This window comes from Anabrus simplex, chromosome 8 (genome assembly GCF_040414725.1).
Source record: "Anabrus simplex isolate iqAnaSimp1 chromosome 8, ASM4041472v1, whole genome shotgun sequence".
Lineage (NCBI taxonomy): Eukaryota > Metazoa > Arthropoda > Insecta > Orthoptera > Tettigoniidae > Anabrus > Anabrus simplex.
In genome coordinates this window covers 56,682,262-56,696,163 of record NC_090272.1, presented here as the reverse complement: position 1 = coordinate 56,696,163, position 13,902 = coordinate 56,682,262, and the positions used below count along the sequence as shown (strand labels likewise).

The window sequence follows — 13,902 nt, the reverse complement described above, 5'->3', positions numbered from 1 at the left end:
ATAGGGGGCCCCTACAGTATGTAGGGCTGGTTGAAATAACCAATACAACCCGCGGACCAACAGGTAGCCCAATTCCTGGGGGTTTTAAAATACTGGGACACCCTCTCTCCAGGGGTCATAAATATGGAGGACCCTTGCCCTGGGTTAAGGGTGAAGACCTCAACGGCATCTACGGCGGAGAAGATGGACTTCGGTACGGCGGAGATGGCGGAAGAGGCAACCCATCCTTCTGGGGTGTACAGATGGAACCTACTGCCTTGTAGGACGAGGAAGGCATCCTCAAAGGCTAAGGGAGTAAACCCTGAAAGAAAATCCTCTTATGCGTTAGGCCTAGCAAGTCAGCAGGAGAGTATTGAGTATAGTTGCTTTCAATAAGAAAAAGAGCCTCGGAAAGAATATTATAGACCGGACTGACACGTCCTCTCAGACAATTGTAAAGTATGATGACCGTAAGGCTGATGATATACAATGTTCTGAAAGGAAACCCCAAATAAAAAAGAGACCCAAATACCGAATTGGAACTATGAACATTCTATCATTAACTGGAAAGTTAGAAGAACTCCTAGACATGATGGATAGAAGAAAAATATCAATATTGGGATTAAGTGAGACCAAATGGAAAGGGATTGGAAGTAAGACACTTCATGGAGGTTATAAATTATACTGGAGTGGACAGGAGAAGGTAGCGAAAAATGGTGTTGGATTCTTAATTAACGAAAGGACTGATGCTACAGCTGAAGTTATCTGCAAAAGTGATAGAATCATTAAAATGTCCATGAAACTGGAGAACACTAAGTACACCATCATACAAGTGTATGCCCCACAGACAGGCTGCAGTGAGGAAGACAAAGAGAAATTTCGGCAAGACCTGGAAGATACAGTTAATGAGGAAAATGTTATTATTATTGGAGATCTAAATGCGCAAGTTGGGGTAGACAGACTTGGGTACGAGAACATCATTGGTCCACATGGATTTGGTCAAAGGAACCCAGAAGGAGAACAACTATTAGATCTGTGCAGAAGAAATGATCTTATAATCAAAAATACATTCTTCAAAAAAGAGACAGTCACAGAATAACAAGGTACAGTTGGGATGGCCAGTATAGAACATTGATTGAGTACGTAATCACAAATAAAGATGGTGGCAGGTACATCACAGATGTAAAGGTCATCCCTAGTGAAAGCATGGACAGTGACCACAGATTGTTGGTAGTAGACTTCAAACATAAGACAAATGAAACGCAGAAACTTATTACGAAAAAACCAAGGATTAAAACTTGGAAGTTGCAAGAAGTCCAAATAAAGGAAGAATACAAACTAAGGATTCAACAGAGTTTGCCGAAGTGTGAAGTAACCAGCGTTAATGAAGAATGGAAGGCCTTCAAAGACACCTTTGTGGGAGAAGCCAAAAACCTATGTGGAGTTACAAGTTCAATCAAAAGAAAAAAGGAGACACCATGGTGGAATGATAGAGTGAAAACAGCGGTGAAAGAAAGAAACCAAATAAAGAAGGCACTGGACAAGGAGAAACAAAAACAGGGACAAGAACAAAATGAACAAGAAATACAAAGACTTCAAGGAGTATACAGGAACAAGAAACTTGCTGTAAAGAACATTGTAAGGGAAGAAAAAGAGAAGAAATGGAATGAATTTGCAGACAAACTGGAAGAGGACAGTAGAGGAAATATGAAATTGCTATACAGAGTAGTGAAAAACAAGCGAAGGGATCAAGAGACCATAAAAGCAATAGAACGTGATGATGGAACTCTGGCACAAGAAGAGGGAGAAATTAAACAAGAACTCAAGATCTATTTCGAAAAGCTGCTGAATGGAGATACAGAAAACATAACAACGGATAGAGGAGAGCCAAGTCGAGGAACCACAACTGAACCACCAATTACATGGCTTGAGGTTGAAAATGCGCTCAAGAGCATGAAGAAAGGAAAGGCAGTGGGCGTAGATGAACTAAGTGCAGATATGCTGAAAGCAGCGGGAGTTCCAGGAATCCAATGGCTCTATAGACTGCTCAACAAGATATGGGAGGAAAATACTGTTCCTGAGGACTGGAAGATGGGCATCATTGTACCTCTGTTCAAGAAAGGAAGCCGACGAAAATGTACTAATTACCGTGGTATCACACTACTGTCTCATGTCCTGAAAATATTGGAAAAAATAATAGAGACCAGAATCAGAGATATTGTTGAACCAATTTTGGAAGAAGAGCAGTATGGTTTCAGACCAGGAAGGTCAACTACAGACCTTATATTTGCAATTAGGATGCTAATGGAAAAATACTGGGAGAAGAACAAGCCTTTATTCCTAATATTTTTGGACATTGAGAAAGCATACGATAGTGTACCAAGGGAAAGAATTTGGCAATGCATGAAAGAACTTCAAGTGCGAGACAGCCTCATAGACAAAGTGAAAATGTTGTATAGTGGGAACAGAAGCTGTATTCAAGTAGGATGTGGTTTGTCGGACTGGTTTGAAACAAAGAGAGGAGTGCAGCAGGGCAGCTCATTGTCACCACTTCTATTTATTATTGTAATGGATGTAATAATGAAATCTATTAAAAGGAAAGAACACGGAGATATCAAAGCCTTCACATTTGCAGATGATGTTGCGATCTGGAGTGACTCAGAAGATGAATTGGGAGAGAGAATACAAAGCTGGAATGAGGAGTTTAAGAAATATGGTTTAAACATCAGCAAGACCAAGACGGTGGTGATGAAAGTATATGGGGAAGGAGCAGAACCAATAGTCATGTTAAATGAAGCTCAACTGGACAGCGTTCCAGTTTTCAAATACTTGGGTAGCGTTATATCAAATGACAACCTAGCAAAACATGAGGTGAACAATCGAATCAATAAGGCAGCACAATTTTACCACCAGGTAAGACACCTGCTGTGGGATGAGCAAATACCCATGAAAACAAAAATGACATTGTACAAGTCCTATTATACACCAATTCTTACATACAGTCTCGAAACCACAACACAGACCAATAGAGATAATTCCAAACTTCAGGCAGCTGAAATGAAATTCCTACGCACTATGATCCAGAAAACCAGGAAAGACAAGATTAGGAATGAGAAAATTAGAGAAGAAGTAGGAATAGACAATTCTCTCCTAAATAAGATTCAGATATCAAGACTGAAGTGGTTTGGTCACATGAAGAGGATGCCAGTAAACAGAACTGCAAGGAAGGAATTTGACAGAAAGGTAGAAGGAAGACGACCCGTGGGAAGGCCACGAAGGAAATGGATAGATTTAGTTAAGAGCGATGTAATGCTGAGAGGTCATGATTGGGACAAGTTGGTGGAGGAAGAATGGTACAAGGACAGGATGAGATGGAGGAGGCTCATATACCACACCCGGGAAACTGGAGATGGTTTAGGATGATGATGATGATGATGACTGACTGGCACCTGTTCCAGAGAATATGCTAGAAGCACGACTTAGATGGTATGGTCATGTTGTCCGAAACACTGCAGATTCAGTGATAGATACAGCCCTCGGAAGTTCTCGATCCCGATGTTGTCCCAAGAAGCAATGGTTCTACTGCAGCAAGGAATACATACGTCTTGTAGGCACCGCTGGAGCTGACATCGTTGACTGCAAGAACTGGAGAATGGCATGTTTAAAAGCGGATCCTGCAGCAATGCGGAACTAAACGCTAGGAAAGAATAATATGAATAGACTTTTATCTAATAATCTCAACACTAAAAAAATGCTATAGGTCATGTTATGAGTCTGCCTTGTCAATACTTACAAAAAACTCTTTAATATATATTATTTAATCTGTCGTATATGTTTTAAGAACACCATTACATTCTCTTCATCAGTGACAACATGTTCTGCAGACTTGATCAAATTACATGCTACCACATAATATCAAATATCTTGCAAACAAAAATACTAAACTGTTATAATTCATCATCTAACAACTTATATCATTCCCACTAATGGGATTACAACTTTAAAAACCTCAATTGTCAATTGTAAATAAAAAATGTAAAATTATCCAAAAAGTCTCTCCGTTCTTAATATTTAGCAATCATATTTAAATAAAGAATGTTTGCTCAGCGGCTCATATTCAAAAGGGGCAAGTTTTACAGATTTCACACAAATGCTTTAATTTAGGTCATTTTTAACCCGCCATCGGTATCGTTGTTAGGTATCCCCTAACAAAAACATTCCTTATTAAGAAAAGTTTTTTGTTTTGAATCATCGCGTAACGAAGGAAAACATGTGACTCATAAACTCATTTGAGAATACCTGGAGTTTGAAAAGTTTGAGTCTTAAACCAAAAAACTTTTCTTAATAAGGAATGTTTTTGTTAGGGGCTACCTAACAACGATACCGATGGCGGGTTAAATACAGGGATGTATCTTTATATACAGGGCTGATTTAGCTACTGATTCTGCTGTTCTAATTTGTTTGACACCTACACCTTTAGTCCTTAGTCCTTTAATCGACTCCCGTGTGGTACAGTATGAAACAAACGCCTGGATACAAACCAGGTTTCTTTCCACAAATTGCACAAAAGTACACAGTTTCCCGTCGACCACCCTTGATTTTCCTATTTGAACACACTGCGCAGTCCCTTGTGTTGCTTATCTCATTGGAATAAATAAAATGTGGTTTCCCGTTCAGGCTTTTACATGTCACGTGTTGATTGACAGCCTTGCTTCGTGGATCCTTGTACAGACCTCCTCTTGGCCAATAGTGTTTTCAACAATTTTCTCTTAATTTTTCCAAAGAAAATGTATTATCACTATCAGAATTCTCCAATGCATCAATAATGTCTGAATCGCTCAAAAAGATACATTTATGTTTGTTATCTGTATTACTGGTCGATGCCATGATGCTCAGTGAGTATGCAGAACATAAACACTTGGTTGTTTCTTGCTAGAATTCAATTGTAGTGTTTCGACATATATTGAGATATTTTATTAACTACTTTGAGAAATTAGCACAAACATCGATATTACGCAAAGAAACGTATAATTGCCATAAGATGATAAAAAGATCACATGTCGGGTTCTGCCCAACATTCGTCCTCCTCAAGGAAAACATAATGTCGGGGCCAGCCCACCAGTTGACCAGTAAAGGTTAAAATGTTCTATATAATGTCTTTAAAATAATTTATTAAAAATGTGTGTGTCAAAAATTTAAGACTCAAATTTCTAGTACAGCTCCATTCGTATTCCTTGTGTAGTAAATAACTTCTTAAAATGCTAAACAACTTACGAGCCAGGTTGTGATCAAACCTTCCAGTATATGTGCGGCTGCTTGTTTACAAATCAGAAATCGATACATACAGCTAACCACGAGTCATGAACCGATGTGATCTTGAGCAACATGCAAGCCGGTTTGTTGCAGTTAACGCCTTCTGTACATGTGTGGCCGCTTGTTTAGCCTACTTATCAAACCAGAAGCACTAAATATACAACAGCTGACACTTAATTTGAAACAAAGCAGTTGCTTTGTAGACCAAGGCCCAAGAGGACTGTTGTGTTGCGCTACAGCAAGTGGGTTAAAACCCCACCGTCAGCTGTCCTGAGAATTGTTTTCTGTAGTTCCTCATTTTCAATTCCAGGCAAATGCCGAAACAGTGAATTTTTATGGACCACAGCTGATTCCTTCCACTACTTACAGTTTGATTCACCATCATTCACTTCATCTTTATTAGCTCCTCAACTGATGTTGGGATCAGGAAAAGCGTCCGGCCGTAAAACATACCATGTTATTTCATCTCACCTCATCCCCGACTCTGTATCAGGAAACAGGACTATGCTATGTACATAATATCTCTTCAGCTTGATCTTAACACACAGCAGAGTTGATGAGCTGTAAAAGAGGCTAAATATCGTAGAGACAAAGCTGTTGAGATGGTCAGATAGCATCACAGAGCTGGATAGTGCTTTCTATGTAGGCATAAGGCATGATTTGACATTGTGATAATCCAGAAGAAAATGTAGAGAAAATAACGATGATGGTTTGGATAGTGCATGAAGGGGAACCCAAGAGACAAGAAACACATGATAAGATAAACATCATTGTGGGAAGAGGGAGTAACAGAAAGAGGAGATGAGGACAAACATGACAACACAAAAGGATAAGGACAGGACTTGGTTTATCACTTGGTTACTTTATTATTATTAATAAGACAGTCATATCAGCACACACTGTTTTTTTTAACATAACCGGTTTTCGGACACTAAGGTCCATCATCAGTGTTAGAATTTAAATTTAATTCCACATGAGTGTGTCGTCAAAATTAGTTAAAATGAGTTTAAAATGTAGCCCTGTTGACATCACTTGTAAAATAAGAGAAAAAACAAGTGTAAAAGTATGAAAATAATACATATAAACTTACAATGTTGTTGTAAAAGGTATGGACATACCATAGGAAGGGCTGGCTTTTCCTCGTGCTCAGGCTGTTGGTCGAGTACTAACAAATGTTCAGCTTTAAGTATGGAAACGCGCTGCAAGCACATGATGTTACGTCACCTCAAGGTTATGGTGGAAGCACCTGATGTTACGTCAACTCAAGATTGTAAACAAAATGTTGCTTGCAACTGTTTCATTTAAAATTTTCTCTGGATCCCTTGTCTGCGCCAAAAATATCTCAATGTATTAACGTGTATTTAATTCAAATTCATAATTACCCTTTAAAATTAATTTTGTGTCCTTTTTGATCCCTAAAAAGCTGTGGTTATTGTTGTAAATGTGTTCCGCAAAAGCTGAATATCTGTTATACTTAATTCCCTTGAAATATTCTTGATATCTTTGATTTAAGGTTCGCCCAGTTCTTCCTATATAAAAGATTTTACAGTCATCACAAGTGAGCCTGTATACTCCCAAATTGGTATACTGTATATATCTTTTTTATTGATACTATGTCATCATCATCATTTCTTCGCTCCATCAAGCCGGGTGCGGTTGTGTACGAGCCTCCTCCAGTTTGTTCTATCCATCCACAGATGTGCATTATATATATGTTCTGATATTTTATTTCTGGTTCTAAATGTTGTTTTAAGTTGAAATTTCTTAAATATATTCGCGATTTTAAAAACTTGATTTCCAAAATGCGTAAATGTTACAAATTGATTACATTCAGAGATTTTCTTTCTTTTCTCATGGTTTTCTTTTTTTTTCTCAATTTTCTTTCTTACGTATAATATTGTCTATCCATGAGAAAAGAAAGAAATTCTCTGAACGTAGTCAATTTGTAACATTTACGTATTTTGGAAATCAAGCTTTTAAAATCGTGAATATATTTAAGATATTTCGACTTAAAACAGCATTTAGAACCAGAAATAAAATATCAGAACATATATATAATGCACATCTGTGGATGGATAGAACAAACCGGAAGAGGCTTGTACACAACCGCACCCGGCTTGCTGGAGCGAAGAAATGATGATGATGACATAGTATCAATAAAAAAGATATATACAGTATACCAATTTGGGAGTATACAGGCTCACTTGTGACAACTGTAAAATGTTTTATATAGGAAGAACTGGGCGAACCTTAAATCAAAGATATCAAGAATATTTCAAGGGAATAAAGTACAACAGATATTCAGCTTTTGCGGAACACATTTACAACAATAACTACAGCTTTTTAGGGATCAAAAAGGACATAAAATTAATTTTAAAGGGTAATTATGGATTTGAATTAAATACACGTCAATTCATTGAGACATTTTTGGCGCAGACAAGGGATCCAGAGAAAATTTTAAATGAAACAGTTGCAAGCAACATTTTGTTCACAATCTTGAGTTGACGTAACATCAGGTGCTTCCACCGTAACCTTGAGGTGACGTAACATCATGTGCTTGCAGGCGTTTCCGTACTTAAAGCTGATCATTTGTTAGTACTCGACCAACAGCCTGAGCACGAGAAAAAGTCAGCTCTTCATATGGTATGTCCATACCTTTTACAACAACATTGTAAATTTATATGTATTATTTTCATACTTTTACACTTTTTTTTTTTTTCTTTTTCTTATTTTACAGTTGATGTCAACAGAGCTACATTTTAAACTCACTTTAACTCATTTTGACGACACACTCATGTGGAATTAAATTTAAATTCTAACACTGATGATGGACCTTAGTGTTCAAAAACCAGTTACGTTTTAAAAAAGTGTGTGCTGATATGACTGTATATAATTTTTAATAATAATAAAATAAATGCATCAGCAATGTTAATAAGAAATGGCTTTGATATTTTATAATGATTATAACTTGGTTACTTGGAAGGAGATAAGGGATGGGCTGGTGTGCCAATTGGTGATAAATGAGAAGATCAAGGAGGAGGCTCAACACTGATGATGGACCTTAGTGTCCAAAAACCGGTTATGTTTTAAAAAAGTGTGTGCTGATACGACTGTATATAATTATTAATAATAATAAAATAACTACATCAGCACTGTTAATAAGAAATGGCTTTGATATTTTATAATGATTATAACTTGGTTACTTGGAAGGAGATAAGGGATGGGCTGGTGTGCCAATTGGTGATAAATGAGAAGATCAAGGAGGAGGCTCAATGGAGAGTCAGAATTTTGCTTTGCGAGACAACCAGTTGTGTTGTCTATTGTATAACAATACTGTGGTTTGTCCAACTCTTGTCCTGTTTCTCTATGGGGTCGGGTATGAGGTGAGATGAATCTGTCGTGGCGGGTTTTTATCTCCGGATGCCCTTCCTGACGTCAACCTCATCAGAGGAGTTAATGAGATGAAATGAATGACACGGTATATGATAGTAGGGAGAGGGTGAAACTGGTATACCACCACCTCCCCTGCCCTGCCGGCCAACATTCTGGTGGTGAAATTTTTTTCGACCAGCGAGACTCAAACTGGCTAACTATGGTGTCAGATCATGGCCACCAGGCGGGCTCTATTGTATAACAAGACTGAAAGCCATTATTATTTTATAAATGCCATCTTCAGTACCTACTGTTAACCCCGGTCTAGACAGCCAATAACAGTTGAGTCTTCCCAGCCCAAAGTTTGCAACATTTTTGTAACACTACTTTTTTGTCACAAATCATGCACAACAAATCGTGCTGCTTTCCTTTGGATCTTTCTGAGTTCTCATATAAAGAAATCTCAGTGTGGATCCCATGCACTGGAACCATGCTTAATTGGGGTCTTAGCAGAGCACCTTTTATGTTAGAAATTAGTGTTTGCAAATACCATGGCTTTATCTGTAAGTTTCTATACTTTTACCAAATAGACCAAGTGGACGATTTTTATTACATTTATTTTGAAGGTAAATAACTGATGAGATATTTCTTAATGAGCAATGTTTGTTTACCAGTATCCTGTGTTTCTACCTGAACTGAATCATGTGACTGCAAGAAATAGTTCACATCAGAGCTTCAATGGCAGCAGTTCCTTCGATGAAATCTGTTGTACCCAAGGTATCAGTTCCCAGCAGTTGGAGGATGAGTTGGAAAAAGATCCCAACATAATAGTTATATGCAAATGAGCAAGTTGTGATACATATCTAACAGAAATACTAATATTATGTTTAATGGGAATGGCCAATTTATTACCATATTACTGTATTGGCAGATCCTAATGTGCCCATCAAATGCTAAATGTGATACATATCTAACAGAATTATTATATATATTAACATTACCTTTATAATGGGAATGGTCAAATTATTGTTATAATGAACTAGAAAGAGAAAAATACACTGGTCAAAATAAGTTTAGCATATACAGATATTCTCCACCTTGATTATGAAGCATTTCCCTTTAGTTTCAAAGTAACAGAAAAAATATACTGGTACTTCTCATTAACTTTGTTCACTGTATGAAAAGAAAAATATCACCTACAGAATAGCAGCTTAATCAAAGGACTTCCTTCAGTTAGAGTAGGAAAAATGAGCGACACTTTCTGATCTAAAAATAAAAATTTCGTAATGCTCCATATTGAAATGTATCACAATGAAATTGAAATAATAAATAAGGTAGTTCAACCTATTCAATACAAATAAATATGAAATGTAGTATTACATTCCTATTTAATTAAAAGCAGAAGCGGTACTGGTTTCGACCCTAATCTGGGTCATCATCAGCCGAATAAAATGCAAAAAACAATGCATAGGTAAATAAGAAATTAAAGAGTGAGTCTTTCACAAAAACGGTTGAAGAGGCAAAATATGTTAATGGGGATTGGCACTGTGCAATTTTAAACTGTAAAATCTAGAAGAAGTAGAAATTTTCTCAGTGTTTTATTTCTTAGTGTATATATGTAACATTTTAAGCTTTCTACTGAAAATGGCTTTTAGATAAGCCAAAACATGTGTAGTTAGACACTGTTCCATCTAACACAGAGACACTTTTGTATTGAAAAGGAGGATAACGTAAAGATTTTTCGATTGTAAAGTGATAGCTGCCAATACGGAATGAAACTTACAACATGCAATGTTCATAGTTTAACTGTGAATGTCTCAACAGTGAAGAAGGCATTGTTTCTTTAAATCAAAATAAAATCTTTCCTATCCAAACATGAAAGAAACATAACCATTAGAGACTAGTGGATAAACTGGAAATATACTAAATTATTTTGACCAGTGTAGAAAGGAAGTGACTCTGGATTATACAAGATAGACACATACACAACAAGAGTAGAACACCAAAAAAATATGTATCTTGAATTAGGGAGAAGTTCTAGTCGTATGTGAGGTGCTGATTGTAGGCTGGCAAGTACTTCATGTGGAATGCATAGGGTGCTGAAGACAAAGAGAGTGAGCGTAGTGATGAGAAATGGAAGGGGTGATCATGCTGAAGCTAACTGAGTTCTCTCTGGATTTAGAATCAGATGTTGTGCAAAGTCACTCAGAGTAGGAAAAAGGCAATTAGATAATCTGGTGATGACTTTAGTAGCAAAACAGTTGTCAAAAAGTGGTGCAGCTTTCTAATTGCTCTTGGGCGAATTGATGTTAGTGAGAATAACGGGTAAATCAAATCACCCTTAAGAGTGGAAGGGTATCTGTAGGTCAAAGTAGCATAACTTGGCAGGAGCTTCATGGTAAAGAGGAGATCCAGATTATGCTGTTCAGAATGATACTGTGTGACAGACTGAGAGACTTGGATATTGCACATCTGTTCATTCCCAAAGTTCAAGGAAGACTCATGCCTGAACGTTAAATAGTCTTATTTTGGATACTCTTTTGCACCTTCCTCTTCCATTGTTAAGCATTTCCTTACTTGCCAGTGTACAGTGTTGTTCTGTAAAATGCTCAAATGAAGATATGTTGTTCATTTAAAAAAAAATTAAACTAAACTAGCTTTGCCATTTTCTTATAATGGTAAATTAATGACCTCATTGGAGCACTTTCAGCCATTTTCTACACGGTCGTCTTCAGCAGCTGACTCCAGAGACAGGAACACTTGATGCTTTGTACGTGTAACCAATATTGCAGTTTGAAAGGGAGTTTCGAAAGGATAGTATAGAACCTAAAATCTCGGGAATATAACCAACTTTTGGGTGGTAAGGCCATGTGCGTTTGCAGAGTTTCTCCCAGACATGCCATTTGGGCTTATCAGTTGGATTGGCACGCCCCTCCAAGACTGCTTAGCAGTGGCAGGCCAAGGAGAAACTTCTCCTTTAGCAGGTTAGCAATCCCTATTTGCTAACATGGCAGGATCACGCAGTTGGTCTGCCAGTGCTAATCAGAATCTTGGAGGGGCGTGCCATTCCAACTGATGAGCCCAAATGCCATGTCTGAGCAAAATTCTGCAAATGCACGCAGCCTAACCACCCAGAAGCTGGTTCTATTTTCGAGATTTTAAGATCTGCGGCCGTGAAAGCCATTTTTGGAATAGTATAGAACCGTATAAAATACTTTATAAACTGAGCGAGCTGGCTATGCGGTGGGGCTGTGAGCTTGGTTTCAGAATATAGTGGTTTCAAATCCCTCTGTACGCAGCCTTGAATATGATTTTCCATAGTTTCCCATTTTCATGTCAGGCAAAGGCCATGGTCGCTTCCTTCCCGGTCCTACTCCATCGTCACCATAAGATCTCTCTGAGTTGGTGCGACATAAGAAAAGAAAATAGGTACACACTCTGTCTAAAGGATGAACATGAACAACAGGTAAAGGCTGGGGCTGTACACTAAATAAAACCATGGCTTTTCTCATCCCAGTGTCGCCGAAAACCTTCAATATGTTTGTGCAATGTTAAACTTCTAGCAAAGAAAATTCCAAATAAACATGTATTCATATCATATGCACTGTCCAGCTTTCTGGAGCAGTAAATTAGTGACGATGCACTAAAAGACTACATCACAGAAAATTGCCTTTCTAACTGGAACACACAGAAAGTGGTTAAAAGCACTCCAACAAGGTTATTCTTCTACCATAGTAAGACAGTAGAAGTTGATTAAATTCTGTTATCATAACTACTGTGTGTTTTACTCTTTTATGTGCATATTTTTGTGTCTCTACCTAGTTAATCTTCTTGTATATCTTGTTATTTTCTTACCAATGATATATTACCTGTATTCGTCATTTGTTACATTCTGTTTTTGTAATTACGGTAGTTATATTGTACTGTGTTATATATTATTTGCCAGGCAGTTGGAAGGAAATCCCAACGTAATCATCGCTTATACAGGTAAACCATGATACATATTTAAAACAGAATTACTGTACAAATTAATATTACATATATTTCAAGAATCATTTTATCATTAGGAGGTTGTATTGCATTGTGATGTAAAAAAAAAAAAAAAAAATCCTATACCACTTTCATGGAGCCTATTTAAAGCTCTAGAAGGTTAGATTACAAACTTACATTGATATAAGAGTGAGTGTGGAAAATGAACTGACCTCTTCTAACCTGATTCAACATGTAAATGCCATAAATGGAAATGAAAGAGCAGGAAAAGTAATATTCTGAGAATGTACATATTTGAATAGTCTTTGTTATCATATCATCATCATCATTATCAAGTTCTCCTTATCCAGATGTAGCTGGGTTGAGGGGTCCCCCCCCTCCTTTCTCTCTCTTTCTCTCTCTCTCTGTCTGTCTTGTTGCCTTAAGGGGAGTTGGAACTCTAAAAATTGTTGATATTTTCAGATTTTTGTCCTGCAAAGAAATGTATATTTTACTGGTGTATGATTTATTAAGAAAACCCTGAAACCTGTACATTTCCAAAACCATGTGACTGAAGTTTCGGTTTCCACTAATTTATAGTCATTATTAACATTGGTAGCATTGCTATAAAAATTATGGCTGCCTGGAGTGAGGTGCTTGATGGGTAATTCAGTACTTCATTGCATAAGGATATATAATACATTTCTTTGTGGTACTTATTGACCTTTTGTATTCATTAATGCATTTCTCATTAACATGTTGTAAATTCCCTCACAAATTTTTGCTATTACTGGTTAGTACAGTCACATTTTGCCTAACCCTGAAATTTTTTGTTGTCATCCTTTGTGAAAGGACCATGATTTCCAACACAGATAGCCCACACCACAGGGAGCAAACCGTTAGCCTCAAGAATGTTCAGTTTTGCTTGCCAGTTAGCAGTGGAATTGCTGAATAACCCAGTGAACCTGTTTGTGCTTGTATTTTGGATTCCATTCAGAAGTTAGAAACTTTTTCTGTGTTGAGCAAATATTTGTTGTGTAATAGCCTACTTATGGATTAGGAACATAATTGTGTGAAGTTGACTAGCATGGTACATCTTTGTCTGGTGATGATAACCTAGTTACAGATTTGGAAAAAAATCATGAAGTTGCTTACTAATGGAGACAAAATTATAATCCTTAGTAAGTGGACTGGCACCCTCATCTTTAAGCATGTAGAGGTAGCCCGAATGTTGAAACTCACACCTTCGAGTTTTGACTCGAGTTAGTC

General features: G+C 37.3%; 1 protein-coding gene across 2 annotated transcripts in view; it reads left to right on the top strand.

Annotated features, from left to right (window-relative positions):
- The window catches only part of LOC136879120 (GATOR1 complex protein NPRL2), an 81,337-nt gene extending 68,340 nt beyond the window's left edge, over positions 1–12,997 (top strand). For both annotated transcript variants that reach the window (XM_067152867.2, XM_067152866.2), the window contains one exon: positions 9,339–12,997. In XM_067152867.2, coding sequence (XP_067008968.1) covers positions 9,339–9,509 — 171 coding nt within the window. In that variant the 3' untranslated portion in view covers positions 9,510–12,997. The remainder of the gene's footprint in view (positions 1–9,338) is intronic.
- The last annotated feature ends 905 nt before the right edge of the window (positions 12,998–13,902 follow it).